This window comes from Anopheles merus, chromosome 2L (genome assembly GCF_017562075.2).
Source record: "Anopheles merus strain MAF chromosome 2L, AmerM5.1, whole genome shotgun sequence".
Classification (NCBI taxonomy): Eukaryota; Metazoa; Arthropoda; class Insecta; order Diptera; family Culicidae; genus Anopheles; species Anopheles merus.
The window spans coordinates 45,052,126-45,079,727 of NC_054083.1; the positions used below are offsets into that span (position 1 = coordinate 45,052,126).

At 47.9% G+C, this 27,602-nt stretch overlaps 12 protein-coding genes across 13 annotated transcripts; 7 read left to right on the forward strand and 5 right to left on the reverse strand.

Moving 5' to 3' along the window:
* The first annotated feature begins 26 nt into the window (after positions 1 to 26).
* On the forward strand, positions 27 to 1,715 carry LOC121592053 (protein lin-7 homolog C-like). The gene is made up of 2 exons (XM_041913295.1): positions 27 to 363; positions 454 to 1,715. Exons 1-2 carry the CDS (start codon positions 327 to 329, stop codon positions 1,008 to 1,010), a joined length of 594 nt encoding a protein of 197 aa, XP_041769229.1. The 5' UTR covers positions 27 to 326; the 3' UTR covers positions 1,011 to 1,715.
* LOC121592052 (actin-related protein 6-like) lies at positions 1,369 to 3,450 on the reverse strand. The gene is made up of 5 exons (XM_041913294.1): positions 3,400 to 3,450; positions 3,054 to 3,258; positions 1,966 to 2,979; positions 1,717 to 1,892; positions 1,369 to 1,469 (listed from the first exon to the last, which is right to left on the reverse strand). Exons 2-4 carry the CDS (start codon positions 3,131 to 3,133, stop codon positions 1,763 to 1,765), a joined length of 1,224 nt encoding a protein of 407 aa, XP_041769228.1. The 5' UTR covers positions 3,134 to 3,258; positions 3,400 to 3,450; the 3' UTR covers positions 1,369 to 1,469; positions 1,717 to 1,762.
* Positions 3,451 to 3,517: 67 nt separating this feature from the next.
* Positions 3,518 to 7,567, forward strand: LOC121592051 (nodal modulator 1). Its single transcript, XM_041913293.1, is given in 4 exon segments — positions 3,518 to 3,776; positions 3,872 to 4,427; positions 4,499 to 4,631; positions 4,634 to 7,567. Coding segments are annotated over 4 exon segments (3,636 nt in total). The 5' UTR covers positions 3,518 to 3,627; the 3' UTR covers positions 7,432 to 7,567.
* Positions 7,568 to 7,662: 95 nt separating this feature from the next.
* Positions 7,663 to 9,075, reverse strand: LOC121593402. The gene is made up of 4 exons (XM_041915703.1): positions 8,846 to 9,075; positions 8,313 to 8,757; positions 8,094 to 8,237; positions 7,663 to 8,020 (listed from the first exon to the last, which is right to left on the reverse strand). The coding sequence occupies exons 1-4, from the start codon at positions 8,982 to 8,984 to the stop codon at positions 7,729 to 7,731; spliced, it is 1,020 nt and encodes a 339-aa protein (XP_041771637.1). The 5' UTR covers positions 8,985 to 9,075; the 3' UTR covers positions 7,663 to 7,728.
* A 1,783-nt stretch (positions 9,076 to 10,858) lies between these two features.
* LOC121592354 lies at positions 10,859 to 11,649 on the forward strand. Its single transcript, XM_041913754.1, has 2 exons — positions 10,859 to 11,086; positions 11,153 to 11,649. Exons 1-2 carry the CDS (start codon positions 10,942 to 10,944, stop codon positions 11,647 to 11,649), a joined length of 642 nt encoding a protein of 213 aa, XP_041769688.1. The 5' UTR covers positions 10,859 to 10,941.
* Positions 11,650 to 12,932: 1,283 nt separating this feature from the next.
* Positions 12,933 to 13,520, forward strand: LOC121594613. Its single transcript, XM_041918067.1, has 2 exons — positions 12,933 to 13,157; positions 13,231 to 13,520. Exons 1-2 carry the CDS (start codon positions 13,016 to 13,018, stop codon positions 13,425 to 13,427), a joined length of 339 nt encoding a protein of 112 aa, XP_041774001.1. The 5' UTR covers positions 12,933 to 13,015; the 3' UTR covers positions 13,428 to 13,520.
* Positions 13,521 to 15,303: 1,783 nt separating this feature from the next.
* On the forward strand, positions 15,304 to 15,858 carry LOC121592355. The gene is made up of 3 exons (XM_041913755.1): positions 15,304 to 15,448; positions 15,514 to 15,664; positions 15,729 to 15,858. The coding sequence occupies exons 1-3, from the start codon at positions 15,343 to 15,345 to the stop codon at positions 15,856 to 15,858; spliced, it is 387 nt and encodes a 128-aa protein (XP_041769689.1). The 5' UTR covers positions 15,304 to 15,342.
* A 348-nt stretch (positions 15,859 to 16,206) lies between these two features.
* LOC121593013 lies at positions 16,207 to 17,267 on the reverse strand. Its single transcript, XM_041915030.1, has 2 exons — positions 17,011 to 17,267; positions 16,207 to 16,928 (listed from the first exon to the last, which is right to left on the reverse strand). The coding sequence occupies exons 1-2, from the start codon at positions 17,165 to 17,167 to the stop codon at positions 16,297 to 16,299; spliced, it is 789 nt and encodes a 262-aa protein (XP_041770964.1). The 5' UTR covers positions 17,168 to 17,267; the 3' UTR covers positions 16,207 to 16,296.
* A 99-nt stretch (positions 17,268 to 17,366) lies between these two features.
* On the forward strand, positions 17,367 to 17,774 carry LOC121593016. Its single transcript, XM_041915032.1, has 2 exons — positions 17,367 to 17,505; positions 17,583 to 17,774. Exons 1-2 carry the CDS (start codon positions 17,367 to 17,369, stop codon positions 17,750 to 17,752), a joined length of 309 nt encoding a protein of 102 aa, XP_041770966.1. The 3' UTR covers positions 17,753 to 17,774.
* An 811-nt stretch (positions 17,775 to 18,585) lies between these two features.
* Positions 18,586 to 21,179, reverse strand: LOC121593010 (conserved oligomeric Golgi complex subunit 5-like). The gene is made up of 4 exons (XM_041915026.1): positions 21,054 to 21,179; positions 19,649 to 20,992; positions 19,390 to 19,578; positions 18,586 to 19,321 (listed from the first exon to the last, which is right to left on the reverse strand). The coding sequence occupies exons 1-4, from the start codon at positions 21,088 to 21,090 to the stop codon at positions 18,630 to 18,632; spliced, it is 2,262 nt and encodes a 753-aa protein (XP_041770960.1). The 5' UTR covers positions 21,091 to 21,179; the 3' UTR covers positions 18,586 to 18,629.
* A 63-nt stretch (positions 21,180 to 21,242) lies between these two features.
* Positions 21,243 to 21,796, forward strand: LOC121593014 (39S ribosomal protein L42, mitochondrial). The gene has a single exon (XM_041915031.1). The coding sequence runs from the start codon at positions 21,294 to 21,296 to the stop codon at positions 21,681 to 21,683; it is 390 nt and encodes a 129-aa protein (XP_041770965.1). The 5' UTR covers positions 21,243 to 21,293; the 3' UTR covers positions 21,684 to 21,796.
* On the reverse strand, positions 21,704 to 27,442 carry LOC121593012 (cyclin-dependent kinase 10). 2 transcript variants are annotated; one of them, XM_041915028.1, is made up of 7 exons: positions 27,088 to 27,442; positions 23,537 to 23,647; positions 23,273 to 23,429; positions 23,092 to 23,192; positions 22,962 to 23,034; positions 22,059 to 22,889; positions 21,704 to 21,989 (listed from the first exon to the last, which is right to left on the reverse strand). In XM_041915028.1, the coding sequence occupies exons 3-7, from the start codon at positions 23,280 to 23,282 to the stop codon at positions 21,793 to 21,795; spliced, it is 1,212 nt and encodes a 403-aa protein (XP_041770962.1). In that variant the 5' UTR covers positions 23,283 to 23,429; positions 23,537 to 23,647; positions 27,088 to 27,442; the 3' UTR covers positions 21,704 to 21,792. The 2 variants fall into 2 exon arrangements, with proteins under 2 accessions (XP_041770962.1, XP_041770963.1); XM_041915029.1 differs by lacking the exon at positions 23,537 to 23,647.
* Positions 27,443 to 27,602: the final 160 nt, after the last annotated feature.

The following is a 27,602-nucleotide window of genomic DNA, read 5'->3' on the forward strand; positions in this document are numbered from 1 at the left end:
TACGTTTGTTTTCTTTTTTCCCATATTTCAGCCCTGGATGAGCGGAGTTGGGGAAAAATATAAAGAAAAAAAAAATCCTCTATGCTATTCATAGAGTACGTATGCGCTCGCTAGCAGGCAAAATCGAGAGCTGCTGCTGCTGCTAAAGGTAGTAATAATAAACACAAGCTACTGTGCAAAAGTGTACGTGAAGTTGGGATCGCCCAAAAGGCGTTCAACGCAATATTATTCTCTCTGGCAGCGAGAGAAACACAGTAGAAAGAAGCTCGCGAAACAAGTGTATCGTATATCATCCATCTGGAAGCAGTAAGATAAACAAATCAATAATGGCAAACGTGTGTGAGCCCCTAACCCTGGCGAAAGGTAAAGAAAAACGAAGCAAACCACACCGCACCTTGAGCGATCAATTCATCCTCCCCCCGTTTTGCTCCCCCCCCCCCCTTCTCCCCGCAGATGTGAAGCGCTCGATCGAGCTGTTGGAAAAGCTGCAGATGAGTGGCGAGGTGCCCGCGACCAAGCTGGCCGCCCTGCAGAAGGTGCTGCAGAGCGACTTCCTGAACGCGGTCCGGGAGGTGTACGAGCATGTGTACGAGACGGTCGACATCCAGGGCTCGCTCGATGTGCGTGCGTCCGCGACGGCCAAGGCGACGATTGCCGCGTTTGCGGCCAGCGAAGGACACGCCCATCCGCGCGTGGTCGAGCTGCCGAAGACGGACGAAGGGCTGGGCTTCAACGTGATGGGCGGCAAGGAGCAAAACTCGCCGATCTACATCTCGCGCATCATCCCGGGCGGGGTGGCCGACCGGCACGGGGGGCTGAAGCGGGGCGACCAGCTGCTCTCCGTCAACGGTGTGTCGGTGGAGGGCGAAAACCACGAGAAGGCCGTCGAACTGCTGAAGCAGGCGGTCGGCTCGGTGAAGCTGGTCGTGCGCTACACGCCCAAGGTGCTGGAGGAGATGGAGCTGCGCTTCGACAAGCAGCGTGCCGCCCGAAGGCGCCAGCAGTATTAAGGACGGGCGTGTTACTAATCTCTAGAGCAGCAAAAATCCCATCCCAACAGCAGCCATCCCAAAAAAACGTGGTGGCTGCCTGTTTGTGTGCGTGTTCATGTTATGTGTGTGAGTGTGTGGTGTGTCTGTTGTGTTCGGAACTGAATTCTCAAATATTCTCATCCACCCCAACCACCACCCCCCGTGTTCTGTTCATTGTAAGCGGACACGCGATGATTTAGTAGAAAATTGAGAGTCTTCGAAGGAAGTGTATTTTAGTTTGTGACGAAAAATGTGACCAATCCTGATACAGGCTCCACATCTTCCTGTATAGAGTAACACTCATCCGTATTACTGCTACTCATCCTTCATCTCGTGTGTGTAACATCCCGTCGATGTTGGAATAATGATGAAGTTGATCTTAGTCGCCCATGCGAACATCGATGGCGGTAGGGCGGGAAATGCGTGCTGGATGTTATCCTTCAAGTTCCCATCGACGGATGGTGCATGGTTAGAATATAGAAAACCGTGAAACACCGAGAGAGAGAGATTAGAAACAGCTCACAACACTACCCTCCTTTTACTAGACAGCAACAGCACCACGTTCGCTTTTGTGTTAGAATGTTAACGACTTTCTGTTCTCATGTACGGTTTAGCGATGAAATGTTTTCTTTTTTAAATATGTAATTAAACGGTAAGAATGTAATAAAATGTAGCCTCAGTTTACCTGAAATATCGTCCTGCTTGCGGCATTTCGCCTTTCTGCGCCGCTGCTAGCTCTCGTACTTCTCCACCAGATGCCGGGTGCCGTACTCTTCGTACTCGTTTCGGCTCATGCACGATTTCATGAAGCTGAGCGACTGGGAATACTTCTTACCACCATGCCAGGCATACGTGATTGGACTGGAAGCAAGAGAAAGACAACGATAGCCACTATTTAAAGCAAGGAACAAAGAAATTGGCTGGGCAGACTCACTTTTCCGGAACCGTCACATTAACGTCGTACTCATCCGGTGCCAGCGCTCGGACGTCCCGTTCCACGCGCGACTGCATGCCGGGAAACAGGGCACATCCACCGCACACGACAATGTTCGCGAACAGATGCGGCCGTGTCTCCTCCGGGCACAGATTAATCGCATCCACGATCGCTTCCGGTACGCCCATCTGCTGTATCCCGACGTCCGACGGGTGGAACAGTATCTCCGGTATAACGAACCGCTCGTTACCGAGCCGCACCGTCTGTAGCTCCTCTCCACCATCGCCCGCCCCACCCGATTCGTTCGGTTTGCGTAAAAATCCGCGCCGTATCTGCGTGTAGTCCGGCAGCACGTACTCCCGCAGGATCGTATTGTCCGGGATGCGTTTGCGCGCTATCCGCATGTCCTCGTTGAAGTTCTGCGACACGAAGCAGCTGTCCTCCTTCACCTGATTGATCACGTACGATTCGTCCATCACGTTCAGCTGCCGATAGGAGATGATTTCCTTCAGATGGTTCGTCAGCACCTTCCCACCGACGTCGATGCGCCGGATCGCTTCCCGCACCTTGCAGCCCTTCACGAACGGCACCACGTGCGTGAAGCTGAAGCCCATCTCCACCACCACGCAGGCGAGTGGCCGTTTGCCCTCCGGCTGCTCCGTTTGCTCGCTGTGGGTGTAGTTGAACGCCGCCAAATCGATGGCCGTCGATTTGCACACCGCATCGCAGTCGTACTCTTCGTACAGGATCTCCAGCATCGCTTCCTGGATCGAGCCGAAGTTGAACAGCGGCTCGGTGATGAGGAGCGGCGTGTCGGCAAACTGCACCGGACAGCAGTCCGGGCTGAAAAGGTAGTCCCAGACCGTTTTCTGTACATCCCAGTTCACCAGGTAGCCGCGCTGAAAGCAGAGGATGTAAAACAGGCCCGACGCGTCGCGGCACTCTTCGATCTGGTTGCCGATGAACGGTCGCCTCCGTTCGGATTTGGCTTTTGTGATGCAGTTCAGGATGGTTCTGGAAATGGAAAGCGAGATTGGCAATGTAAATTGAAAGGACGCAACTATAGACTTGCTGTGTGTGTGACTTACTTCGGTTCGGAGTCATCGGATAAACCAAGCTTGGCGTAGAATGCGCCATTATCCAGCACGAACGCGTTATTGTCGCCCATGATGAGGGAAAGGGTTTTGGGAAGCTTTTTGCTTCCGTTTTCGATTCACTTTTAGTTCTTCAAGCCAGGACGACCGGCATCGGTTTGTTGTTGTTGAGTTACAGTGACAAACAAAATGGACGAAGCTGTATGGAGTGTAGGAACGGCGATTATTGTACTTTATTTACCTTTTGAAATGAAAGAAAGATTTTAAAACAACTAGAGAATTATTGAAATGAAAAAGCAAAAGTATTAGCAGTTAAAATATTAACAAATTAATATAATACTTCATTAATTTATGCACATCTTCACGCTTGGTTGCCACACAGACTGGCAGCACTGCCGCGATAAGCAGCTGTCAACACAACTGACAACCACATCACACCTGTTCTGTCACATTGGCCCCGTGCAGCAATCGCCGTGAGAAAAAGCACGAAATCACATCGTATCGCACCGGGAGGAGGGATCTCGTCCAATTTCAACCCCATTTTCATCACACAAAACGGCCGCAGAAAATGGTGCGTTCTGCGGTGCTGGGTTTGGCGCTGGGGCTCCTGCTGGCGGTGGTGGTGCAGCCCGGCACGGCCAACGAAGTGTTCGGCTGTGGGGGTTTTGTGAAAAATGTTAACTCCGAACTGGATCTCAGCAAGGTGGAGGTCGGCCTGTAAGTCTTCCCTTTCAGTTAATTGAATTAACTAACTCTCCCCAACAGTGCCAACGTCCGCAAATTAAATTTTCATTCTGGTACTTCCTTGCTAGATTCACCCCACAGGGCAGCTTAAAGATCAAAACGGAATGTTCACCGTCGAACGGGTACTACTTCATCCCGGTGTATGATAAGGGCAGCTATGTGCTGAAGGTGATACCACCACCCGGTTGGAGCTTCGAACCGGAACAGGTGGAAATCAAGTTCGACGGCCAGACGGACGTGTGCAGCCAGGGCAAGGATGTGAACTTCCTGTTCAAGGGGTTCGGCATTACCGGGCGCGTCGAGTTCCAGGGTGCAGCGGAGGCTGGGGCGCGCAACGTGCGGGTCGAGCTGGTGGCAGAGGACGGGAGCCGTATCGGTCAAACGATCACGAACGGAAACGGTGTGTTTTCGTTCACACCGATCAAACCGGGCCGATATGTGGTGAAGGTCCAGCACCAGCGGTGGCACTTTGAGCGCCCGGAGTACAAGGTAACGGTGGCCTCGGGCAACACCGAGATCCCGGCCGGATCGCTCGTCGTGGCGGGCTTCGATGTGGAGGGTAGCGTGTTCAGCGATGGTCAACCGTTCGCTGCCGTCGGATTCCTGCTGTACAGCAGCCAAGGCGTAAGCAATAATTTGCGCAACACGTCCCAACCTATTACTAACGCTTTACCCTTTACCCATTTTCCGTACAGCAAAAATCGACTGCCAAATGCTCTTCCGAAACCGTGCCATCCGTACCGAACGCCGCCAACAAAGCGTACGAGACGAACCCGCTCTGCTTTGCCACACCGAACAAAAACACCGGCCAGTATCTGTTTGCGGGCGTGCCCGCGGCAAGTATCTCGTCCGGCCGCACTTTAGCGACAGCAAGATCAAGTTCCACATTCGCCCCGAAGCCGTCGAGCTGGTGGTCGGCAACGATGGTGTGCGGGTGAAGGAAAACTTCGAAGTGACCGGGTTCAGCGTGTCGGGTCGCGTGCTGCGCTCCCCCAACGGTGCCAGCGTAGCGAATGCGCGGGTCAAGCTAAATGGGCGCGAAATTGCCACCACCGGGCAGGATGGTGCGTACACGCTGGAAAACATCCAGCCCGGCACGTATACGATTCAGGTGCAGGCGGACGATCTGCAGTTTAAGGACCACATCGTGAAGGTGTCGCTCGCCAACCCGTCGCTGCCGGATGTGCTCGTGTCCGGGTTTAAGGTGTGCGGGCAGGTCGTGTCGAAGAAGGCGCACCGCGTCGCGATCACCAAGAAAGCGTCCACCATGATGGTGGAGGTGACGAGCAGGGAAGGTAGCGGGGAGTGGTGCACGTACCTCGAGAATGGCGCGTACACGGTGCAGGTGCTGACGAGCGATGCGGAGCACGCGAGCGGCATTCAATTTTTCCCCGTCACGCAAACGATCGAGGTCAACTATTCGCCGGTAGAGGGGATCGTGTTTTCGCAGCTGCGTGCCACCGTTACGGGTGAGGTGCGCTGCTTGGGAAGGCGGGAATCGTGCGGTGAGCTTGCGGTGACGCTGCAAGCACTCGATGGTAGTGGAAATGCCGTTGGACAGGCTGTAAATGCGGCCGTATCGGATGCCGGGAGCTACAGCTTCCAGAATGTGCTTCCGGGCAGCTACGAAGTGAGCGTCCCGAGCTCGAAGCTCTGCTGGCAATCGAACACGGTGAAGATTAACATCAAGACGGCCAAGGAGTCGGTGCCGGCCTTCGTGCAGACGGGCTACATCGTGTCGATCCTGTCGAGCCACGGTGCAACCATGGCTTACCGGTATAAGGACACCGCCGCACGGGAGGAAGCGGCGGCCGCCCCGAGCAAGGAGGAAGAGATCGTACTGACCGCCGGCATGAACATGTTCTGCGTGAAGCGTGCCGGTACGTACGAGATGCGCTTGAGCGGATGCCATCGGTTTGAGGAGGCGACGGCGACTGAATTCAGTACCGCCAGCACCGTTCCCATCTCGGTCAATGCCAAGAGCCACCGGAATGTGGTGAAGCTGGTAGCGGAGGCGAAGGAACAGTACCGTGTCCGGGTGGTACGTGATGGCGATTCGACCGGGGAGCTTGTCGAGCTCGAACTGACCGATGGACGGGCTGATGGAGGGTACGTGTATCGGAAGGAGTTTTTCCTCGAGCACGGTGAGCGCGTCACGCTTGTCCCGCAGAGCGAAATCATGCTGTTCAACCCAACGCAGCTGGTAGTGACGGGTGGAAGCGACTGTGCGGACGTTTCAACGAAGCTGAGAGCGACCAAAGGACTGCTGATCAACGGACGCACTGATCCCCCGGTGAAGGATGCGACCATTACGCTGCTCTTCCCGAAGAATGCCGATCTCGCATCGCAGGTAGCGCTCACCGACGAGCGTGGCGAGTTCCGGTTCGGTCCAATCGATCCATCCCTCGCGGTGGAACTGTCCGCCGAGAAGGAATCGTACGTGTTTTCCGCCTTCGATCGCACCACCAGCTCGTTCAGCGGTCACAAGCTGTGCGAAATCATCGTCACGGTAAAAGATGACGCAGGTAACCGGTTGGCGGGCGTGCTGCTCTCCCTGTCCGGCGCGGAAAGCTACCGCAAAAACATGGTCACCGGTGAGGACGGTACGATCAAGTTCCACTCGCTGTCGCCCAGCGAGTACTATCTGCGCGCGATGATGAAGGAGTACGAGTTCCGGCCCAACTCGCGTCTAATCACGGTGCAGGAGGGTGCGACCGTGCAGGAGGAGCTGGTCGGCCAGCGGACACAGTTTTCCATCTACGGTTCGCTCACCTCGCTCAACGGTGAACCGTTCCCGAATGTGGCGGTCGAGGCGGTGTCGGATGAGTCGTGCGGTAGCGTGCTCGAGGAAGCGACGAGTGAGTTTAACGGTCAGTATCGTATCCGCGGTCTAACGCCCGGCTGCCAGTATCGGGTGCGCGTGCGCACTGGCACCGGACCGACGGCGGCCGTGGATCGATCCATTCCGCGCGAGCGGCTCGTAACGGTCGGGAAGGCGGACACGCGTGACGTGAATCTGATCGCGATCAGTCCGCTCGCGTTCGTCGATGTGACGGTGCGCGTGGTTGCGTCGCAGAACGAACACTACAAGACGCTCAAGATTGCCCTGTACCGGAAGGGAAGTGATTCGCCCGTGCACACGCAGCGCATCGAGCCACCGCTCAACCCGAAGTCCAAGATTAACCCAGGCATTATGGTGTTCTTCCCGCGCATACCGTTCGACGGCAAGAGCTACCACATCGAGCTGACGAGCACGCTGTCGGAGAAGAGCTACCGCTACAGCCTGTCGGCGGTGTCGTTCGTGGCGAACGCGAGCAGCTTCTACGCGGAGCTGCCGTTCGAGCCGGAGCTGCGTACGGCCGAGGGCGATCTCAACCAGAGCTCCCTGTCCGCGATCGTGCTGATCGCGCTGATCGGGTTCGTGTTCTTCAAGCAGGAGCTGGCGTTCGAGCTGCTCGGCATGGCCTGGGCGAAGGTGGGCACACTGGCCGGTGGTGCGATGAGCAACCGGCGCCCTACCGGCAAGGAGCAGAAGAACGATGGCGGACACATCGATACGCGCGACATTGACGTCCTTGCGTCGACCATCGATGGAATGAAGAAGAAGAAAACCAAAAAAGTGTCCTAGAAAAGGCCTGCGTCATCGGTAGAGAGGCAATCATCGTGTAGCACGGAAAGAGGGGTGTGTTGTAGTCAGACATGAATCATTTCGAAGAAAAATAAAGGGACGACATGGTGTGGTGTGTGGTAGTAATGAAAAAAAACTGTGTTTTATTTATTTTATTTTCCTTTTTATTTTGCCTTCCTTTTAATTGTAATAAATAAATAAATACCGAAAACTAATAAATACGCGCTAAAAATACATTCTCTTCTTAATTACAGCTAAATCACGCTTCACGAAACGGCCAAGCGACGAACCCTCGAGTTAGTTTCTTCGGAAGCGATTCGGATGTTTCGGGAGCAGAATCAATTTGCTTCTGCCAGGGCTAACGGTGGTAGTTTCCTCCGTCGAAGCGGTCGAATCAATTTCATTCTCTTGCATATCATCAACCGTATCAGACGACGACCAATGCTGCTGAGGGCCTACAGGGCGAACCGGTCGACGGGCAAACTTTTTCCTCTTCGGCACCTTGCAGTCCTCGTAGATGCGACCACAGTCACTGTAGCTGACCGCCTTCTCATCACCAGCGTCACGATAGTTGTGGAACACATCACGGCTGTTAATGGTAAGGAATGCAAGTAATGAATTAAAAGTTTTGTTTAGTTTTGAGCTCGCCCTTCTCAACCTACCCAATGGCACGTGTGACGAAGAGGAGCAGCGGGTTCCGCCGCGCTTGGAAATCAAACTCGCACACGAATCGCTTCCGACAGACACGACGATTCACGCCCAGAAAGCGGAAGGTCATATCGGTTAGCGTGTCCGTCCAGTACATCCTGTACAAGAGAAGGAAGAGAGCTTATTCGGTATAACAAACAGTATTTTTCGTTGTTTCACCCAAACAAACTTACTCATTCTCTTCCAGCTCATCCTCATTCGCATCACTTCCGGCCGTTTGCTGTCTACCCGCCTCAGCAGCACGCTTGCGCCTCGTTCCACTGTACTTCGAGTAGGACGAGTAGGACGAAGTGTCGGACGACGGTGGCAGATAAGCGTTCGAAGGTGGCCCGTACGAGGCAGCCGGTGTGCCGTAACTGCTCGACGAATGATCGAAGCTGGTGAACGTCGGCTCCGGTCCCGGGTAGCTGGAGATGATCTCGTGCCCCGAATGGTAGCTGGTGTACGGGCTCGACTCCAGGAACGGTGGCGGTGTCTCGCTAATGTACGATGAACCGAAAAAGCCACCGGGAAATATTTTGTGCCCAAAGAAGTAAATTCCAGCTAAAAAAAGACCCACCAGGACGATCTTTGCCTTCACCAGCACCACGGTCGAGAGGGTGGAAAGGATCGGGCCAACTGGTGCGCGACAGGGAAATAGAGGAATGGTGGTAAGTATTTTGGAACTTCTTCACACACTTTAAAAGCTAAAATTAGCCAAACTTACGAGATTTGAACAAAAACTTATAGAACCGCTTTCTTCGCCGACCCTCATCAACTGATCGCGTGCTTGATTCGGCAAGATCTTGCCCTGCCACCAGCACCAGCATGGCTGCCATTAGCAGCAGCTGCTTGAGTAAAGCCATGATCACCGGTTCACTACTTCACGCAAACGCAATGTTCCACCCAACAATAATAGCACACGAAACGACAAAGACACGTTTGACTGATCTTTTATTCCACAAACACGAAACAAACACACACACACACGCACACTTCACCCCACCGATATCACTGTACAATTTGTCCCCGTTCACTGTGGCACACGGATGTAGCGCGAATGCGACCCAAAAGCATGGGTGGGCAGCATTTTATACGGCTGCCATCGCACATCGACGCTGAACGACGAACCTCAATAATAATTGAAGCTAATTCTCAACTGCCGCGCCACTCCGGTTCCGGTCGGGTGTTGTGTATGTGTGTGTTAGTGTGTGTGTGTGTGTTAGTGTGTGTGTGTGTTAGTGTGTGTGTGTGTGTGGGGGGGGAGGGCATCTCACTTTCTTCCGCTGGGTGGAAATAAGCGGAACACGATGCCCCATCGGAACCATGCCATATTCAGGGAGGGCTCAAAAGATGGACCAGACACGTTGAACACGTGGAGCTGTTTTTGGCGGCGGGTAAAGCTTGTTGTTTTACCATTTTTGGGATGGTGATGTGGATCATTGAGGATGAGAATTCCCCAAAACACTCCGAGTATGGTAAAGTGCATCGAAGGGATAAATTAATATTGAATGAAGCTATTGTTTGGTTGCTACTGAGCGATTCGTCTAGTAAATGCGGTTAGCATCAAAAATTAGTATGACTTACTTTTGATACACAAAACAGGAGTAAATAATTAGGAGATGGTCGATGGGGCTAGAGAGTCGATAGGACTTGTAATCATGCTAAAAAGTGTTATTTACTGCAAGCCGAGAATTCTTAAACTAACAAACAACGGGATTTTAAGAGAAAAAAGAATAATGATTGTTATTGAAATAGAACAATCATAAAAACAGGATATAACTGAAAGAGTATGCAATATAATAAATTAAATAAATCACTTAAACAAAATGATACAACAATAAAAGATAAAAAAGAAATGAATTTATAAACAAAATAGCAAACCTATTCCAACAAACTAATAGTAAATAAACAAAACAAATAACAAATAAAAATCAAAAGTAGTTTATTCAAACTAAAACATAAATAACAACAAATCAAAAGACTAAAGTACTAAAAAACGTTGCTTGCATTTAACAAACAACAAATACGCTAAAAAGAACTAGTATGTGAAAAAAGATAAATTATAAATAACACAAAAACAAGACAGAAAAAGGAAAACAAGTACAAAAATACCTTTAAAAAAGTCTGTCTAAAAGCAGTAATAAAGAAGATGTGTCGTAGAAGTAAAACATCAATGATTGATCATGCAAAGGTAACAAAAAAGATTCCCCGTGGAACCCCAACGATAGGAGAAAAACGAATCATTGTTAAGAACAACGTTACGCAATCCAATTGCGCAACCGACTGCTCTTGTTCCATTCTCCGGTTCCGGTAACCAACATCATCGTTTCTAAGTTGCGTAAGTTACGCAAAGAAGGCCATACGCAAGAAGAAGATCCAGCACCGCGATCTTCTCCACGCTGCGCATTAGAAAACCGGCGATCGATAAGAAAGTGTCAACAAAAAGTGGTGCTGAAATGAAAGTGAATGTGCACCACTTTCCGGGTAGAAAATATTCCGATTACTAACATGCCTACATGCCTTCCATCGCTCGCCATCCCCCAGATAAAGGATGGTGTTAATTATGCTTTAACGTTTTAAGCCACAGACAGCCAGACAGTGCCAGACCAGCGATATGCGCAATATGGAAGTCGCGCACTTTCTTCCTTGCCATACATGCGACATTTAGCACCATAGCTTTTGGAGTTTGGTGGTGCTGGAGAGGGAAGAAGATTGTGTCAGATGGCTCTATTTTGGTTTTCCTTTCCGGCCAACTGGGCGATCGCATCGAGGTGAAGTATCATCTGATCGGGTCATTTTCAAACGATCGTCCATCCTGAGATGGAGCGTTACCTGTCAGCTGTCGCTCTGCTTGCTCTGTCAGCGGTGGTTGCCGTCGTTGGAGTGGAAACGGAAGGATCTAACTCCACTGCGGGTGCACTGGTAGAGGCCAGGTACGATCATTATGAAGACATCTTCCGATACTGTAAGTAGATTAGTTCACTATTTGAAGGGAGTACTAGCAATCTGTTATCTCTTTTACTTTTTGCAGGGTGGCCTTGGTTCACGGACCTATCGACGGTCGTCGCGATCAAGCTAAAGATCTGGATCGTACTGGTAGCGATGCACGTGTTCGGCGATGGGTACTACTGGTCCAAGTGGACCGGGTCCGGTGAACCGACTTACCATCAACCGCCAGGCTTTGGTTGGGGTCGTCGTAAGCGGAGGGCTATTGACCAAGAGGATACGGGCATGGCGGAGCTAATTTTCAACCAGCTCGACATCGAAGACGACACATGCCGAAAGCGCATCGTGTGTGAGCTCTATCTCGAAGGCAAACGGGTGCCGGAGCTGTGGCGAGCGTTGGCCGCCCCAGGATATGAAGTGTTTCGTGCCTATCGTCCAAAAGCGACCGTTCGTAGCTCGGCACAATGTCGCAAGCTTTACCAGTGTGAGCTTTCGCATAGAAAGGATGGAACAGCGGGGTGGTTTCAGCAACCAAATGCACTAACTGATACGGATGGAGATGATTGGCGATGGCCACGGTAAGGAAGAGGTTCACGGGAAAATTGTTGTTAAGATATTTATTTCACTGTTCGTAAGAGTAAATTTTAAAATAAATTGCATATGAAATCTTCAAAGCACTTCTTGTTTCACGTGTATGGAGTAGTCGCGAAGTACTGCTTCGTTAGTGAAGGGCTTAAGATAGCTGCGAGCAGTACCACTTTGAAAAACAGCCATATTTGCGTAATGTACACAAACACAAGCAGGTACTGAATGGTGTTTATTACTGAAACAGCAAAAAAAAAGACTTTAAGCAACTTTTATTGAATTAGATTTACACCAAACTTACCAGATATCTTGGGGCGATGTTTGACTGGCCGTTTGTGTATCGATATTTGTAGCTGGGATGTAGTATTGGATCCAGCAGTGTTATCTGTATGATTTACACCGCTCGTTAAAGCTACTAGCACCATCATAAACACTGCACAGATACATAGTTTGATGTACATTCTCGGAGTGTAAAGCTTCCTACTGATGGAAGATTTAAAATGACTCGAACGGAGCGGGCAATATGTGACCTACGATGCGTGTAGAGACTGCGCTTGCGTGATCTTAAGAAAACAAACAAAGCAGACATACTTTTCTCTATTGTGTATGAAACTTAATGTGAATGTGTGCATTGGGGCTTGTAGTCTTAATGTTTATTTATTGTACAAGAAAATAACTCAATCTAAATTTGAAGCAAATGCTTAACACTAGCTTCCAGCTTATCTTTCCAATGGAGCTGCAAATCTGCAGCTGAAAGCCCTCGATCTGCCTGTCGTCCCCAGCCAGTCCCCAGCGAAAGATCGTGATGAAGATGATGATCAAATGTCGGTTCATCCAGAATGATTGCTCCAGAGCAGCAGCTCTGTTTTGCGGGGAATGCTTTAAACAACACCACGATGATGAACACCGTCAACCAAAAGCCACCCTTTATGATCCACAGCACACTGTGTGCGATCCACCAGCGCCAGGCGTATGGGTAAGCTGGAAGGTAGAAGTTTCCCATTGGTGTTAATTCTACTCAACTCTGTGTTTTTATTCGGCTCATTTCACTTACGACTGGAGTGTCTTCTTGACTCCAATGAAGTGTCTGCATTGGCTGCCACTAATGTAATGGTTGCTTCAAGTATGAAGATCAAGGCTACTACTCTCTTATTGCACATCTTTGAAGATCAAGGCACTACTGAGCTGTCGAGCTAAACGTTCGATAGACATCTGTCGTAGGATTAGAGAGAGACACCCCAAAATCGAAGCTCTAATTGATCGTGTATGGAGGGAGTAAAGGAGCGATCGTTGCTAACGGTAACGGTCCCCCACAATGATCCACTCTCAGTGAACGATCGTCTGCGGATGCGGAAGCTGCACGATGTATGCGATTGCTGTACTGCTTGGTTGGCTAGCAACCACGATCGGCGCACTTGATGATGGGGTGTTCGATGAATCTAGCAGCATCGATACAAGCGTTGTCGTTTCCGGTCGTGGACATCATGAAGATTTTAATGAGTATGGTAAGTGAAAGAAAATATAGAAAAATAAAATGCGATACGTTAAATGTTTCAATTGCTCTTACGATTGTTACAGGATTTCCCGAGCTTGTGTTTGGATCACATGCGGCCGCTATTGCAGCGTTTACGTACTATATTGTGATTTTCTTCAAAACCTACCTGCTAATCCATCTTGGGCTTTTCCGGCAAAGGGAGGCAGAACAGCTGTGGAGTGCGAGGCATTCTGGAGCTGAAGATGATCGATATCCATCGTTGGATCATTTATTTGAATAGATTCGTGCTGTTTTATATTGTGGCTAGTATTAGATATTTATTTATATTTTAATAATATTTATTTGTACATTGCAATAAATCCTACTATTTATTGTTCCAAAAACGCTGATATCTGTATTTCTTTTTTTACTAAAATGTTACTATGACATTCGTCCTATTTGGTTCCTACAAGAAGAGGTCCAACAAAATCAAGCAAAATCTCCCCTGCACAACATTGTTGCTGGTTTACGTTTAACTCATCCTCAATTAGCATATGGCATCTAACCACCTCCCCTTCTATCCCAACCTCGAACGAAAGTTCAAGTGCATCGAACACTGGATCGAGGGAGAGTTTGGAAGGATCCTTCGCGCGCGTGCTGTGCCTGAAATCAGTCAGTGATAAGCTCTTTTACCGGTAGCAAGTCATGTCGAGCCGTTGGGTTTTGTTACTGATCAGTCTGATGCTCGTCGTAGGATGCGTTTCAGCAAGGAGACATCATGACCATCATCATCGGATAACGCCACTCAAGTATAGCTATGGAATATGTAAGGATCACAAATAGAATAATTACATCTAAAAACATACTTTGTCTTTATTTTATTATTTTTAATCGTTTTTTTCCAGACGCTCCCACTGGCTGGACGGTTGCGCTTTACATCTGGTACATCGTTAAGTTGGGCTTTATATTAGGCGCTCTGCTGTTGCTACTGTTTGCCAAAAAATGGAACACCAACCGGCAGCCGATTGTTTTTGAAACTGGACCTGAATATTAGTGAGTTGTGATGAAATGTTTTTAAGATTTTTTAATTTAATTTTATTGATTTAATGTTTTACTTTTCGTTTCAAAGCCATCATCGGTCGTTGGACACGATGGAGCCAAACCTTTTCCACCCAAGAAGCAGAAGAGACGTGCGTCTTTACTGGAACGATCGAATAGATGTTGTGCGATCAACATTACGATAGTGAGCTTAGTTTAATTATAATTTAGGTAATATTAACACCAATTAAACTGTAATAATTTATTGAAAGTAATTAATTTAAATAAATAAAAGAAGATTGTGCTGAAATTTAACCAGAAATAAATCGACATGATTTTGTGTTTAGAACATCATTTATTGGGAACGCGACAATCGAAAAATTCCATTAATAAAATAGAATAAAATATAATACTCACACCGAAAACAAACGTACCCATCAAGGAGACGAAACTAATGTAATGCTAAACCCTTCAAGTAGGGCCATCTGGTTGTTTAACTTGCATGTTTTAGCAATTAAGCATTTAATTTCATTTCATGTCGAGCCTATAGCGGTTAACTTGGCATTACTGCATCCACGTGTGTCCATCGTCAAGCTAGACCAATTCCGAGAAGCGTAGGAAAATCCTGCATGCATGCTTTCCAGGGTCATACAATTTTAAACCTTTAAATCACTGAAACGCAGACACGTCAGCAGCATTAACTGGGTAATGCATTCAAAAAAGCAATAAATTTAAACCACTTACCATTTTAATGCCTAACCATGTGGACCCGTGTACGTGACTTTTTTAACTTGTTCACTTACTCATCCGTGACGTCGCGAAATTTCAACCGAAATTGTATCATTAAAAAATGAACGATCTCCTCTCTTTTCCGTGCTTTATTTTGACAAACAAATCGTGATCGTGAATCGATCGAATCAAGCGAAAGTGTAAACCAACTTCCGGTCAACAGCCGGAAGCAAATCAACACGTCTCTCACACACTTTCCTTCGCCTGTTCGAGCGTTGGCGTAAATTGATCACGATCGTTTATCACCAACCCTACTCGTGAGTGCATTCGTGAGTTGTTGAAGTTGATGCGATTTTTGCTGCTTCCGATGTCAAGAGTACCGACTTTACCGCCCTTTCAGCATCATCATGCCATCAACAGCAACTGTAGTGGTCCAGAAGTCGTTAAGGATGTGGCGAATTGTAGTAGTGTGTTTGATGTTGCTGGTCCTAACGGATCTCTGCACGGCACAGCGTGTGCGTCGAAGGCATCCACACTATCCAAAGTTTGAAATTTGTAAGTAAGGTTAGAATTAGGTAAGGTTAGACAATTACAATGTGCGTGTGTTTCGTTCGTTCCAGTATGGCCTCTGCATTGGGTCAGTGCGGCGTACGTGTGGGGCTTTCTGAAGCTGGGAGCCATATTCGCTGGCCTAATGCTACTGTTTGTCTTTCGCCATCTGGCCTGGTGGAACAGTACACCAACGTACCTCGGCCATGATGCTCCTGTGTAGTAAGTATTCGGGTTTACGTGCATACTTTTTCTGGGAAAGATGTAATGATCATTATTTTTACAGTCATTTTAGAGGTTTCAGTACTAACAGGGGCGATGGTGTCACAACGAACAACGAATACAGCAACGACGAGGTGCTCTATTGGACTGATAAGATTGAAAGGGCTGCTCGACTGTTTGGAGAAGTGAAATAAATTTTAAAATATAACAAAACGTTTTAGTACCCTTTTTTGAATTTAAATATCACACAAAAAGCGATTATAAATCAAATGGAGCGACAAGATCTGATGGAAAGATGCATGTACAAGTATTGGATTTGTTATTGGATAACGTAACAAAAATAAACAAAATATCAAAAGTATACAATTACTGATAAAAAGACTATTTTTCGGTACACCAAATGGGAAACGAACTACACTTTGGCCCATTAAATCCTTGGAACCGCAAGATTGATCCAACTATGTCGATAGGTCGAAAATAGGTGCAATAAGTAAAAAGCAAGAAAAAGTGAAAATTTTTGTTAATATCCGGATTTATTTAGCTTAAAATCACATCAAACACAGATTCTTACGGAATAAATAATTTCTTATAATCTAGAATAAATAACGATATAATAAGGATTGAGCACACTCTTAGCTTTCGACTCCATTCCCCTGCTGGTGCTGCTGCTGATCCTGACCTGCCATCGCCTCATCGTAATCATCGATCGATCCCTGCATCGGTCCCTCCAACACGTTCATCGTTATGGAGCTTCCCTGTGCCTTGCACGTGGAATAAATCTCGGCACACTGCTCCATACTGCCAGCTGCAATATCATCTGCCGACCGGTACTTGCGGAAGATATCCACCCCGAGCATGCGCGTACCAAGCTTCAGCAGGAAGTCACTCTTTGCCCGCACATCAACCTCACACACAAACCGCTTGCGACAGTCCGTGGTATGAACGCCCAGGAAGCTGAACGCCAGATCAGTTATCATGTCGGTCAGCAGCAAATCGGACTCTTCGCCCGGCCGTACCGTTTCACGGATCGAACGACCATGGTGGTGCAATGATGGAGGCTTGTCCCAAATAATTTCCTCATGATGATCGTGATGGTGATCGTGGTAGTACGGGGCGGATTCGCGCAGAATGATCGGCGCACAGCCGTGCTTGGCCGGGAAGCCTTTGAAGAACGCCCAGAGCATGATGATGCCGAGCCAGATGGCACCCTTCACGATCGCGATCACAAACGCGGCAATGCCCCAGCCCCATCCGAATGGGTAAACTGGAACGATTGATAGAGAGCAGTGCAGATAATGGTTGAAATTCAAATAAGAGCTGACGTTACTAACACAACTTGAACTTACTTGCAGAATGAAAAGGTCCTCGCTGTCTTCCAGTTGCTACAACATCCTGGTTGGAGCTTTCGCTCAACTCCTCCAACACCGGAGAACTCCGAACGCCGTCCAGCACACCCAACAAGACGATAACCAGCCCCATAACGATCACCCTTTTGGTACCCATTTTCGACACGTAATGACGATCAAAACATGCGGTACAGCTGCTAGTAGTCTTTTATAACCAAACCCCAGCACCACCTCTCGGAACCTTCCTAATTGAAAGTGCTAATTAACGAGTGACACTTTCAATTTCTTTTGCGGTAGTGTGCACTATATATGAGACAATCTGACCGTCGGATCGGGTTTGTTTGGTGCCGGACAGGATGGCGGGAAGGGCGATGAAAATAGCACTTGCGGTACTGGGAAGTTTGCTCGGGCTGTGCACCGTACTGGTACAGGGCAGTGAGGTTAATAGTGAAACTACGCTTACCGCACGATCGGATCAGTACTACGATGAGATGTGTAATGAGGAACACTTGTTTGGAATAGTTAAAAAAAGTGAACCGTTTCTCAACTTGGCTTTTCTCTAACGGCTCTAGGGTATCGATTCTGGACCTTTCCTGTGACGATGGCCATCAAGGCGAAGGTGGTGGCGTGGCTGTTGTTCATCACGTACTTTAGCACGATCATGCAGGCACTGGTGTACCAGCGATCGGAACCCCAACTGCCGGAAATATATTCCGTGCCGGCCCACGGCGATTGGGGGTAAGTGAGAAAAATGTAAAAAAGTGGATAAATGTATCTGATACTACACTCTACTTTCTCACAGACATCCGCCGAGTTTCACGAGTTGGGGCTAAACTCGTAAACGATTCAGCGAAGCAAGGATCGACCACTAAGACTGAAACGTTCAAGTGTATTTATTTAAACATAATAAAATTGTGCCTATTTATTTGAACTACGTTTTCTATTGCTTATGCAACTACTTGCTATTTACAATGTAATAATATGTGTAACGTGTACTTACTAATAGCAATGCTTCTACTTAGCACCTTTCCCTTTGATGCAAAATAATTTTCACATTGCATTACGCAGTGCGATGGAGGCACGATGATGGAAAGTCACCGCGTCATGCAAGATGAAGTCGTTAGTTTCCGTTGCCTCGTTGAACGTTCAACAACCATTCGTGATAGCGACAGCCGAATCAAGGATGTTCTGGGGATTTATTTTGATATTAATTGCGAGTGATGGCTGCAAAGCTTTCACCCAACACGAGGGACTTAATGTAACAGCTATAACCACAAAAGGAACAGTTGCAAAACGATCAGATGATTATTTTAACGAAGTTGGTAATAATAGTTACAAATCGTAATTTGAATTGAAGAAAATAATATTTGCTTTTCTCATTGCTAGGTTTTTTCGCGCACGTTACCACTTTTGAAGCGTTGGCAATAGTGGCGTTCGTGGCTAAAGTTTGGATCTTTCTAAAGACGTACCTAATTTACGCTCTCGCTGTCACACGAACGAAATCACGAACCGCGAGACTCTTGCAAGCCAGCCCATCGCTTGAACAGCTTTATAAAACGATGTACGATTTGAATGTAATTGAATAAAATGATATACATACAACGTTTATTATTCCTTCCTTAGTGTAACTGCTTCACCACGTTCTCCAAATAGCTCGTTACGATCGGATAGATTGGATCGTACTGGGTAATATTCTTCTGCCGCACTACCGTGCGATACTTCTGCAGCGCTCCGGTAATCAACTCCAACCGTTCACGCTCGGACGTATGGCTTTCCAGCCATTGGAGCAGCTTCTCGTTGCCCCAGCCAGCAGTAACGTGCGGGCTGGCCATTTCGTTCCCCGCGTGTCCAAACAGCATAAACAGAACGATGTACGGTGGCACCACGCCACCCTCTTCGCTCGTCTGCTCCACCAGCTCCTGCGGCGGCACGGTGAACAGAGAAGCGATGGCACGCAGCAGCCGGAAGCTTTTTCCGAGCGAAGAAAGATCGGGTACGATCGGTTTCAGTGCACCTTCCAGGTGGTGACAGTCGGCCTTGAGCCGCTGTCTGCCGGTGGAGGAAATCGGTCGAATGGTGGCAAGGTTTTGAACGAACAGTTCAATGCACCGTATGGCCAGATTGTGGCCCGCCTGCTCGATCACTGCCCGATCGTTGAACGGTAGGATGTGGGTGCTCCAGGCGCGTACGATAAAGTCCTGCAGCTCCTTCATGTACAGAGAGGGGCCGGCGGTGGAAATGTTGTTTGAATTTAGACCAGGTTCACGGTGCATGGAGAGCAGAATTACGTTCACCGCGGAGTGGATTGAAGCTGAAGCGAGATGATTAGGTTGTAAAAGGGGTTATGATCGCACGGTTGCTAGGGCGTCGTATGCTTACCGATCAGCGGCTGTAAGATGGCCATCGTAATTGTCTTCCCTTCTACCAGGCTGGACGTGAGCTTTTTCGCTGCGTCAAGAGCGGAAAATTTCGTGCCCAAATTCTGCACCAATCGATTTATTGCTTCATGATGGTAGCAGATCACGTTGGCAAGGGTAATATTTTGCGACTGTGACACGTTTGGATTGTCTGAAAAAAGTTAAAGAAAGCAAATCAATAAAGATTGCATTTAGCACCCAAAAGCCAAGACCCTACTTACCAAAAACTTGCTGCGTCTCCGAGCCCAGTTTCACATTACGTTCAATCTTATTCCAAAGATCCTTGTTCGATACACACAGCACACCCGTTACGAGCCCGATCAGCCGTGGGTCGACGATGGCCGCATTCAGCTCGGTCGATGCTACGCGCACCAGCGCATCGATCACCTCCTGGTTGGGGAAATCGATATCTGCCAGGGCCACCTTAAAGTTGTTGGCACACTTCTCCAGATAGCCCGCCTCCAGTGAACCAAACACCTGCTCGCCGAACGTGAAATGCTGATCGATTTTCGTTTCCAGCCCACGGGCAAGCGAAAGCAGCTTCGGTAGGCCCTGCTGAAGCGCTTGTGTTACGTGCGATTGGGCCGCTTTGAACGAGCTCACAAGCTGTTTCTCCAGGTTGTTCCAAAACTTGCGATCAAACTCCTTCGCCAGCGTGTAGTCATCGCCGAGCGGCAGCTCGAGCAGACACTTTTGCAGAAACAGTACCTGCGTACAGTGGCCGTACATTTCGTCCAGGAACAGCCATTCGAGCGCTTGCCACAGCTTCGTGCGGAAGTTGGACGAATTGGTAAGGGTTGGCGCTTTGCCCGGCGCCTTCAGTTGGCGTGCTTCGGCCCGTTCCTTTGCCGGCGAAGAGACACCCGTTTTGCGCAGCTTGGCGACGTCCGTGCCCGCAAACGATTCCTTGATAGCGTCCTTCAGATAGCTGCCAAACGTTTCCAGCACGTTGTTCAAGCATTTGGGCAGTATCTTTAGATTGTGAAAGATGCGCACGCACACACCGACCTGGTCGGGTTTGTTTTTCAGTATGCCCTCGAAAAGATCCCGATTTGCTACCTTCAGCAGCCGCTGCTTGGCCTTCTTGACGGTGCCGATCTCGTCGCGCAGAAAGTCAATCTTGGTGAGATCCACATCTTCCATCAACCCTTCCAGCTCGTTCACGATGCTGGCCTGTTCGGCCAGATCGTTCGTGCCGTCCAGCTCCTTATGAACCTGCAGAAAGCGGGCACACTGGCGTAGCACGTGCGATGCCTCGTGCAGCCGACCGAGCACTTTGGTTTGCGTTTCGAGCAGATCGTACGGTACGGTTATCTGCCGGCGCAAACGTTCCGCACCGAACTGGAGCGTTTCGATGTGGCTCGTAATCGATTCGATCGAAGCGTTAAGCGTACCGGCATGTTTGGCCTGCGATATCAGGGCACCGTACTGCTCCCGTACCTGCTTCTGCAGCGCGCTGGACAGCTGTTCGATACCGTCCGAGAGTTTGGAGATCTGGTCGCTAATGGCCACAGTTAGCTGGAGTTCCGGGCTTGGCTTATCGGCCAAGAAGTTTTTGTAAAACTCTGGAAAACATGAGATTCATATTAGCTTTGTTGAGTAGCGTTGTAAGAAGCCTCGATTTACCATCATTTTCAATTTTTTCACACAATTCGTCGGTCATTTTCGGGATTATTTCAGCGAAAATTCGTCTACCTGCACCCAACTCGATGACGTTACCAGTTTTGTTGTTTACCTTTGCGTAAACATAGCAGAACTGTCAAAACCATCTGACCATTTGTGGTTGATTCGTCTGGCAACCCTGCCACGCGTGTGTTTGACGTTTCTTCTACAAGGAGCACATTTGTCAACAAACGGCACAGAAACATGGCGTTTCTGGGACGCATTTTTCGCCGGGGAAACCACTTCCTGACGCTAAAGCAGTACGAAAACGTTCAAGTTGCCCGCGGAAACCCACAAGATCTGGTGCAGAAGGTAGCGGTAGCGGAGGGCGGCAACTGTTTCGTGGCCTGGCACCCCAAGCCGGACTTTCCGTACGAGTTCAGCAGACCGCTCGATGCGGTGGGCACGGAACCGAGTGTGAATCTTGTGCGAGATGACATAATCAACGCTAGCCGGGGTGCGTTAAAAGCGAAACATCCGGAATTCGTGCGCCAAGAGCTGAGCAAACTAACCTTCACGACGAAACACCGGTGGTTCCCGAGGGCACGAGACAAGCGGGCGAAGAAGACGCCGATGGATCGACCGTACCTGTAATGTGCGAGGGGGTGGGTGCATTGTTTACTCTGCATCCCTGTGTTAGTGTAGTAGTGCGAAATACACGCAAAAAGGCATTTGCTGGAAGAGAAATCTATTCTAATTCACATTAATCGAAGCGTCGTTTCTTAATTAGTGAGCCAAGCAAATCCGAAATAGTTGGCGCCTGACCACCGACATCGAACGTGGGCTTGTTGTTCGCCAGTCCACTGGTGCGCGGTTTGCGCGAATCGTCCTGCTTGGCGGGTGTTGTTTTCTTCATGTCTCGATGATGGGGGAATGTTGGCATCAAGTTTGGGTCACACGCTGAAAGAAAGATTCAATCGTTTCATTCCAATTGTTTTCCGAGCCATGATAAAGTGTTGAATCACTCACGCAGTGGCGGTTCTCTTAGGTAGGTGCTGAGAAGACACCGTTCGGCCGTAGCTCTGCAGGCCGGGTTGTACATGAACAAACTGTTCAACAGATCGTACCCACTCGCCGAGAGAAAAGGGAACTTGCTCTTGAGATTGTTGTACGGTTGCTCTTTGAGGGTGAAATTCTGCACCAACGGTAAGCTGTCGAATTCGGGCCAAATGGTCGATGTCGGTGTGCCGAGCAGGTTAATGATGAGCTCGATCTGCGAAATTTCACTCGTACCGGGCAGCAGTGGCTTGTGGATCAGCAGCTCGCCGAGAATGCATCCCGTCGCCCACATGTCCACGGCGGTGGTTTGTTTTTTGGCCCCGAACAGCAGCTCCGGTGGCCGGTACCAGAGCGTCACCAGTCCCGGCGTCATCGGTTTGTTGGCATTGTTAAGGTAGCGAGCCAGCCCAAAGTCCGCTATCTTCAGGTAGCCGGTGTCCGTGAGCAGCAGGTTCGACACCTTCAAATCCCGGTGGATGATGTAGCGCGTGTGCAGGTAGTCTAAACCTTTCAGCAGCTGTATTATGATGCACTTGACCTGTGATTCCGAGAACGGTGTCTCCATGTTGTCCAGCAGCGAGGCTAGATCCTGCTCACAGAATTCCATCACGAGAAAGATGCTCTCCAGACTGTTGCCCACAACGACCTCCTTCAGCCGGACGATGTTTTCGTGGCTACAATTTTTGAGGATTTGAATCTCGCGCAGTCCACTGATCGGAAATCCGTCCTTGAATATGTCCTGATCGAGACGAACCTTCTTGAGAGCTACAATTTCATTTGAAACCGTATCTCGGGCACGAACTAAAATCAATGGAGAAAGCAAAAGAGGAATAGTTGAACGAGCAAGAGTAGAGATAGTAACAAAGTGCTTACAAACGATTCCGTATGTGCCTTCGCCAACACGGTTACATTTCTGGAACGACGATACGTAGCGACATTTGCCATACTGGAAGAAACAATATATTAGCACATACGCCTCGCTTTATAAATATTTAAGGCTTACCACATCCTGCGGCCGAATTTCCGTGTACTGTTTGGTGCGAAAGTTCATCAGCATCCCTTTGCGATGGACGGGCCGGTTCGGATCCCGATAATCAGCGTAATCTGGAGGAAGGGCAACATAAAAAACACAATGTATGCTATTAAATCGACGGTGCAAGTTTACCCAAACGAAATTAACTAACCTGAAGTCATGACTTCGATATGCAGTTTAAAATGTGGTACACTTTTTGGGGACAATTCTGTCTTCCGAGCCGGCACTGGAGCACAAAACACAAGCGTAAACAAAACAGCACAAACAGGTTTGACGTTTCTCCCCAAACAAGTGAGCCACACATGGAACTGCAGTGGACAAATAGTTTTTGTAACCATATATTAAAATAAGAAAATACAATTATTCGATGAGATTTGCATGTTAAAAGCATTTATAAAAAGATCCGAAAATTTACGGTTTGTAAACATTTAAAACAACTGATGCATTTCGAAAATGATGCTCATCCAAGAAGCAGAAACCGCTGTCCAAATGGCTGCGTACGTAGGACGGAAAGTTCAAATGCCGCCTAGAAAAGGGAAACAAAATCTAAAATAATGGAAGCTACAAAAGGTTACATCAAATAAAGGAGGCATCATTTCGAAGAGGAACCCCCATCTGGGTTCAACCAATGAGTCACATGTGAAATTGATTAACAATTTAAATCCCTCCCATTACAGCCACCACATGCGCCACGTGGTACACTTCCTTTCTTGCCACGTGGTTGCAAGTCAGCTTCCATTTTGAAAGTGGTTGTAATAACCGACCCAAAGGTAGGATTTGGAGAGTGTTAAAAGAAATTAGACACCAAATTTATCGTCCAAACAGAAGACCCAAAAGGAGGTTCTTCATAAAAAGAAAAGGGTTGTTCAGCCTAAGCAAACTGAACTAGACCGGTAAGGCTTATTCTTCTATATGAAAATGTTATTCCATTAATACTGGGAAACATTCAGAAGGCATGTTGATCGTCTGATGGAAAATGATGCTTTTAGATCTTTGTTTTTTTTTTGTTCTTCTTATACCACTGTGTAGCTGTACGTGTGCCTTTTTTCACCCTCTTACTGATGTACCTTTCAGGGGAAGCTGATTTTCCCACACTAATCCGTAGGCTCACACGGAACGTTTGCTTGTTTGCCATCTCCATGGGATACGAGAGACACTATGCGATCCGACTGATGGGTCGCCGGTCGGTTTCATATCCCAAAAAGATGGGACAGTAGTCTCTATTGTCCACGCTGCCGAAGCAACGCGTTTCCAAAACGGATCCGTTTTCATTTTATTACTATGAATTTTTATGGATCCTTTTTCTAATGCCTGTGGGGGGAAGTGAAGCTGGAGAACTAAACAATTGAATCATTTCGCTTGCGGGGGCTTTCATCCGGGTTTTCATCCTTTTTGGGCGTTCGCTGCTCTCGATCTACCTGTCTGTGTGTGTTTGTGTGTGAGTGAATTTTCGTTGAAGGGATGAAATTCGGCCACAGCAGCTGGGAATACTGTGTATTGCAGAGTGGAGAAGATTATCGGAAACAGTGTGCGTTGTTCGTTTGTTTGCCACAGTGAGTGTGTGTTCATTGCATTAGTGAAATGAAACGAAAGGATCAATATTTACTGCGTGCAAACAACGCTCAATTCCGTGGAGAAACTTGATTGTGGGATAATCAAACTGATGGAACGGATTTTCGGTGGAAATTTTGAAGGCTGCCATCGACTCATTTGATGAATGATGCTTCACTGGAAACGGTAGTGGATCAGTCTTTTCCTCCATTTTTAATCAACTTTTCTTTTGGGCTGGTTACAGGGCTACGAGCAATAATTTCGGAGGAATATAGTAAATGATTGGTGCAGGTAGTGTTTTTATTAATATCTGATATCCTGGATGCTTCTGCAATACTCAGTGCACATCAAGTGAAACTGATTCTGCATCCATAACCGCCATGGAACTCACTTCCCTGGAATTGATACCGTCTCTGAAACTGCTCCTGAGCCTAGCCTGATTCTAGAACTGACACTTAACCCTTACAGGTCTTGAACAAGATACGAAACCTATATTGTTCCTGGAACTGGTCCTGAACCCATAGCAGTACTCGAACTGATACCAAATCCATACCTGTCCTGGACTTATTACTGAACCCATATTGTTACATGGACTGATTTTGAATCCCTACTATTTCTGGAACTGATTACGTGGCGATTCGGATCCTGAAACTGATCACAAACCCATAACAGCCATGGAATTGATCTTGAACCCATACCACTCCTGGAAATTGATCCGTTTGATTGAATTATATCGTTGCCTAATGTTTCTTATTCGTTACATTGTACATTCCTCACACAGAATGATTCCCTCTTCAAAGCAAACCCACCGTTGCCATTCTTCTCTTGTCTTGGAATAGTGTTCGCTCTAGGTGTTGAGACTACTCATTCATATTCCCATACCGTCCGAAAAAAACTCCGTAACCGCAAGCAGCTCATAGTCCCTAATGTCGATTTCATTCAAATGTGCACCATATTCCAAGAATGGCAATGGGGAAGGACATTTTACGCCAATAGTTTGGGCGATTTGCCGAAGCCCGGTGTGTGTGTGTGTGTGTGTGTGTGTGTGTGTGTGTGTGTGTGTGTGTGTGTGTGTGTGTGTGTGTGTGTGTGTGTGTGTGGGTGTGTGGGTGTGTATTACCGGTCGCACAGGCATCATAACTTCATTCCGATCCAAAACCCATTAACTCGTGCGTCCTTGCCACCAACGCTCTCGGTTCCGTGGTAATACGGTTATTAATATGCTGATACATGGCATCTTTGCCAATGGGTTCTTCCGGCGTACGAGACACATTCGTTCCCAAGTTTCTTCCCACGTTTGTGTCTTTTTGGTGGCTGATAAACACACACACACACATACACACCCCAAAAACGGAACTGGCAGAATGCAGTACGGAGCTGTCGCTCTGCGAAGAAGCACATATAGCGGGCGCTGGTGGTTTGGCCGTCTTCATAATGTGCAATAGCCCCGAAGCACGATTAGGATTATTCAACTAGGACTCCCCCCGGTGACGATGACGACCTGGGATGTGCAAACGGGGCCGGTCACGTACTCGGAGCGAGCACTGTGAATTAGGTCAGCGGAACGGAAACCCGACCCAAACAGAGACGATTGCATTAACCGTTCTATTTTGGTTAAATGGATCCGAATTAGGGAAAATGTGGTTCGCTCTTTACGGCACCTAAGGGTCATATATTTTTATTGAGTGAATTTCTTAAACTCTATTGATTGCTTTATACCACACCGTGAATAGCCATATGAAACGTTTGAGGGAGGAGGGTAAAACGGTTCAAAGAGATAATGTACTTATGCGACATTATGCACATTAAAGTGGAAAACGTTTTGTGGCATCGCTTGAGTCCCAGTGCTGTGCAAGCGGTGATGGTGCTGTAAATCCCAAAGACGGTAATTAAGAACGTGACCTCGAATGCTAAAAACCACATTATTTCGCACACACACACACACACTTCGGGCAGGAGGGAAAAGCAACACCTCGTACGCTCACACCTCTTTGCTTTGGTAGGACAAGTGCCAAAGGACTGAGTAACATTGCCTCATTAGTGCGATTTTGTCGCGAAATGGCACTGCTGGGTTGTGGGCTCGGTCTAGCTGCGTTTGGTTTGGAGCTAGGCAAACAAGAGGGTTTACCAGGAAAATAAATGACCCCTACGCGTATGTAAATGTGGTGCACACACGTACTCCACACTTAACGACCTTAACACCAGTGATCGGCAACCTGTTTTAGGGAGTGACTATGCAGATTCTTCAATAGTTACGTTTTTGTTTATTTGAGAGCCTCTTATTGTGCGGTCTTAGATGCTTGAATATTCTGTTGTGTGTGGTACTGACAAAACCCTGATAAGAATACTAACTTTAACGCAAATGAAGAGGATTATAATTTGACACAGATACTAGATACTGGAACATAGACTCACCAAGTGCTTGATCCGCGAAGGATTGCCAAAAGTCGCAGGGTCGTAGCGGAGGAGAAACAAACTGCAGACTTTTGGACAGAGTCTTTGACACTTTGGCTACTAACCAGTGCTTCCCGCTAGTTGCTTCTGATCCAAAGGTTGGGAAGCGTATGCAGTCGGAAGGGAGTGTTTAGCTAAGAAATTCAGGGGCTCTGTTCTATTTCGAATGTTGGTTAAAATTAAAGGTGCTATCTCCAAGAACTTCTGCGTTCGAACCACTCTTGATTGAAAACAAGGCCTACTTTTATACTAAATTTTATTCTTGCACGTTTACCCGATTATTCGCTCTGACTGGATTTTTCGGGTTTTCAGAAAATTCTTATTTCGATGTTGAAGAATTTGAAGGTATAAAACAATGGTTACTGGGATTAGCAAATTGATGAAGGAAAGGAAATTTACAATCGCGTGCGTAACATATAGGCTTTTAATGAATCACTTGGTCCTGGAAATAGCTGTAACGTGTCTCGTCTCGACAC

Coding starts and splice junctions, on each gene's coding strand:
- LOC121593402 (XM_041915703.1), bottom strand. CDS start 8,984: ATGGCTTTACTCAAGCAGCTGCTGCTAATGGCAGCCATGCTGGTGCTG. Junction 8,758..8,845: donor TAAGTTTTTGTTCAAATCTC/GTAAGTTTGGCT, acceptor GTCGCGCACCAG/TTGGCCCGATCCTTTCCACC. Junction 8,238..8,312: donor GATGAGCTGGAAGAGAATGA/GTAAGTTTGTTT, acceptor TCTCTTGTACAG/GATGTACTGGACGGACACGC.
- LOC121592354 (XM_041913754.1), top strand. CDS start 10,942: ATGGAGCGTTACCTGTCAGCTGTCGCTCTGCTTGCTCTGTCAGCGGTG. Junction 11,087..11,152: donor TGAAGACATCTTCCGATACT/GTAAGTAGATTA, acceptor TACTTTTTGCAG/GGTGGCCTTGGTTCACGGAC.
- LOC121593012 (XM_041915029.1), bottom strand. Junction 23,035..23,091: donor AAATTCGGCCGCAGGATGTG/GTAAGCCTTAAA, acceptor TGTTTCTTCCAG/TATGGCAAATGTCGCTACGT. Junction 21,990..22,058: donor CCTAAGAGAACCGCCACTGC/GTGAGTGATTCA, acceptor TCTTTCTTTCAG/CGTGTGACCCAAACTTGATG.
- LOC121592052 (XM_041913294.1), bottom strand. CDS start 3,133: ATGGGCGACAATAACGCGTTCGTGCTGGATAATGGCGCATTCTACGCC. Junction 2,980..3,053: donor TCCGATGACTCCGAACCGAA/GTAAGTCACACA, acceptor TTCCATTTCCAG/AACCATCCTGAACTGCATCA. Junction 1,893..1,965: donor AATGTGACGGTTCCGGAAAA/GTGAGTCTGCCC, acceptor TCTTGCTTCCAG/TCCAATCACGTATGCCTGGC.
- LOC121593014 (XM_041915031.1), top strand. CDS start 21,294: ATGGCGTTTCTGGGACGCATTTTTCGCCGGGGAAACCACTTCCTGACG.
- LOC121593016 (XM_041915032.1), top strand. CDS start 17,367: ATGGCGGGAAGGGCGATGAAAATAGCACTTGCGGTACTGGGAAGTTTG. Junction 17,506..17,582: donor TCAGTACTACGATGAGATGT/GTAATGAGGAAC, acceptor TAACGGCTCTAG/GGTATCGATTCTGGACCTTT.
- LOC121593013 (XM_041915030.1), bottom strand. CDS start 17,167: ATGGGTACCAAAAGGGTGATCGTTATGGGGCTGGTTATCGTCTTGTTG. Junction 16,929..17,010: donor AGGACCTTTTCATTCTGCAA/GTAAGTTCAAGT, acceptor CAATCGTTCCAG/TTTACCCATTCGGATGGGGC.
- LOC121592053 (XM_041913295.1), top strand. CDS start 327: ATGGCAAACGTGTGTGAGCCCCTAACCCTGGCGAAAG. Junction 364..453: donor GCCCCTAACCCTGGCGAAAG/GTAAAGAAAAAC, acceptor TTCTCCCCGCAG/ATGTGAAGCGCTCGATCGAG.
- LOC121593010 (XM_041915026.1), bottom strand. CDS start 21,090: ATGACCGACGAATTGTGTGAAAAAATTGAAAATGATG. Junction 20,993..21,053: donor TGAAAAAATTGAAAATGATG/GTAAATCGAGGC, acceptor CATGTTTTCCAG/AGTTTTACAAAAACTTCTTG. Junction 19,579..19,648: donor GGAGACGCAGCAAGTTTTTG/GTAAGTAGGGTC, acceptor AACTTTTTTCAG/ACAATCCAAACGTGTCACAG.
- LOC121592355 (XM_041913755.1), top strand. CDS start 15,343: ATGTGGCGAATTGTAGTAGTGTGTTTGATGTTGCTGGTCCTAACGGAT. Junction 15,449..15,513: donor CTATCCAAAGTTTGAAATTT/GTAAGTAAGGTT, acceptor CGTTCGTTCCAG/TATGGCCTCTGCATTGGGTC. Junction 15,665..15,728: donor GGCCATGATGCTCCTGTGTA/GTAAGTATTCGG, acceptor TTATTTTTACAG/TCATTTTAGAGGTTTCAGTA.
- LOC121594613 (XM_041918067.1), top strand. CDS start 13,016: ATGTATGCGATTGCTGTACTGCTTGGTTGGCTAGCAACCACGATCGGC. Junction 13,158..13,230: donor TGAAGATTTTAATGAGTATG/GTAAGTGAAAGA, acceptor CGATTGTTACAG/GATTTCCCGAGCTTGTGTTT.